Source organism: Sinocyclocheilus anshuiensis, unplaced genomic scaffold, assembly GCF_001515605.1.
Source record: "Sinocyclocheilus anshuiensis isolate Anshui unplaced genomic scaffold, SAMN03320099.WGS_v1.1 scaffold2045, whole genome shotgun sequence".
Lineage (NCBI taxonomy): Eukaryota > Metazoa > Chordata > Actinopteri > Cypriniformes > Cyprinidae > Sinocyclocheilus > Sinocyclocheilus anshuiensis.
The window spans coordinates 258,100-260,542 of record NW_015536593.1 but is presented as its reverse complement, the minus strand read 5'-3'; the positions used below and the strand labels follow the sequence as shown (position 1 = coordinate 260,542).

General features: G+C 36.6%; 1 protein-coding gene across 1 annotated transcript in view; it reads left to right on the top strand.

Moving 5' to 3' along the window:
* Positions 1–1,622, top strand: part of LOC107703527 (signal peptide, CUB and EGF-like domain-containing protein 1) — an 8,366-nt gene extending 6,744 nt beyond the window's left edge. The window contains exon 9 of the mRNA XM_016506185.1: positions 939–1,622. Coding sequence (XP_016361671.1) covers positions 939–1,096 — 158 coding nt within the window. The 3' untranslated portion in view covers positions 1,097–1,622. The remainder of the gene's footprint in view (positions 1–938) is intronic.
* The last annotated feature ends 821 nt before the right edge of the window (positions 1,623–2,443 follow it).

The following is a 2,443-nucleotide window of genomic DNA, read 5'->3' as shown; positions in this document are numbered from 1 at the left end:
ATTGCGCGATTATGAAATCGAAGAAATCGTTTGCGATAATGACAGCTGTTTGCATAGCTTCTCAGTGAACTACGGCTCTGTGAAGTAAATGCTGATCCATCTGAAAGCATGTAAATGAAAATACCACATTTAATAACATATTTTTACTCCAAACTCACTTCATAACGTCAGTCGAGTGTTTGAAATAAATCCTTCTGTGAGATGATGTGGCTTCTTACACAGAATAAGGCACGCAATATATTTCATAGTATTTAAGCAGTGATAAAGGCATTGCATTATAAATATACTTTATTTTAATGAAAATTATAATAATAAGAACTCAGATAAACCGTATATTGCCGTAGTCGTGTGTTTATTAGTCACGTTGAATCAGTGAAAGCAGTTGAATCCTCTGTTTATTCAGCTGCAGAGATAGGCATTTTCTGGGTTTCTTCTGCGAGGCGTATTTGGAGTTTCAGTGTGAGAGAGCGCCCTCTGGCCTTTGGATGGAGATTTACTGCTGATCACAGAACCGTGCTTCACTGAAAGATACGCATGACAATCGCCGCTTCTGTCGAATCGCGATCTTGATTCCATTTAGATTTATCGTGCAGCCCTACTGTCAATAGTGTGGAGATGCATGAAGCCCGGCTCCCAAAGAAATCACTTTCAAACCAAGCAGCTTTCTGTTGGTCAACGACGTGGCGAGTCCATGATAAACTTTAACCCCTTGTGAAATCTGTGTGGGGAAATCTTTTGCCCTAATGTAAAAGTTCCTGACTGGATTTCACCCTCAAAAATGAGCTGAACAGTGGTAAATGTACTCGGTCATACAAGGTAAAATTATTATTTAACTTACTAATTGGTCAGTATTAGATTTAAGATTGTTCGGTAACGTTTTAAGGTGGGGTTTAGCAAAAGGTCAGTTGTCGCTCTTTATTTATTCTTCTCCTCCACAGTGGGTCTTCTCTTCATCATCATCTTGGTTCTGCGGAGGAGAAGAGATAATGACAGCGAGCTTTCCCTTGCCCGGACGCCCCTCCTGCGAAAAGACCGCCCACCTGGTCGCTTCTATGGAATCCCTTGTGATGCTGAGCCTGTTTATGCAGGCTGGTGACATTACCATGTACATAGCTGCACACATTTTGTCTGAAAGTTTCTATTTAGAACTTAGAACTGTTCTAAGCTTTATATTGGTAAGATACTATTAAATATTTAATGAATGAAGATGCACTTTTCTGCATTCCATTTTTAAAACCTGTTTACTACTGACTGTGTTGTGAAGTTACATCTCTTTTGATTCGGACTTCTTTTCAAGTCTGTAAAGTATGAGAAACCATTCTGTATTTTGGGGGGTGGGGGCGGTGTGTGTTTCTTTTGTATAAATATGTTAAGCCATGGCACTGAAAGAATGTTGGACTAAATTGTGCTGGATTATGCTTATTTTGTTCACAGATGTGTTTATTTTTTTTGGTACCACTACGTTTGTCTACCTAAGGTCCTGAAGGTATATTGTATTATATAAATTTGCAGTATTTCTTGTATTGAACATGTGATGTGTCTCATATTCATTTTAAAACAGAATATTTTGGACAATTTCCAAGGTTGTAAACTGGAATAAACAGCTTTTCACAACTTTGATATAAAAGTGTGGCGTCTCTGCAAGTTTGATGGGTCATTCCTGAAACTTTCCTTCAGAAATCCCCATGTCCTTTCAGTATCTGAACTGAAACTCTTATGACAATTCCAGTTTAATTGATTCAACTTTAATAAAAAAAAAAAAAGTATTAAAATTAATTACAAAAATTTATTTTAATTAAAAAAATCACACTGTTATAAAATGATTTAATCTGTTATTGCATAATTCTAATTTTGGAAATATTAAAGCCATAGATTAGATAGATTGCACTAGGCAAAGGTATACTGATGCCGGTAGGTGTCTATAGCAGGCGTAATTAACATATAAAACTATGGTTTGACTATACATAAATATATTCTGGATAGTTACAATTGTATTTTGACGAGACATCATTATAATTTGACTAGGCAGAGTAGTAATTAAATATATCTGCAATTATAATTGGACCAGTAATAAATCTGATTAGAGATATCTCTGAATACTTTATGACTAGTCAAAACTTTGTGTGTACACACTGGGCCTCATTCATGAAACTTGCGTAAATATACGAGTAAATTCTGAGTAATTTGCGCATAAAACAGACCTTCCCGAAAACTCTCCTCCGGATTCACAAACTCTTCGTAAACGTCCGATTTGATAGTTAAACGTGTATGCTAATGAATTCCAATCATTCGTAATAGGGCGCTCGTGCAAGCTCATTCACAATTAGCATAATCGCCGCCTAATGACAGCTACGCAAATTGCGTGTCCAGGAACGCAGTGGAATATTCTGGTCTACTTTCTCAGGTTTGGCTCCAGTATATTGCATAAATGCAAAAAAGACTA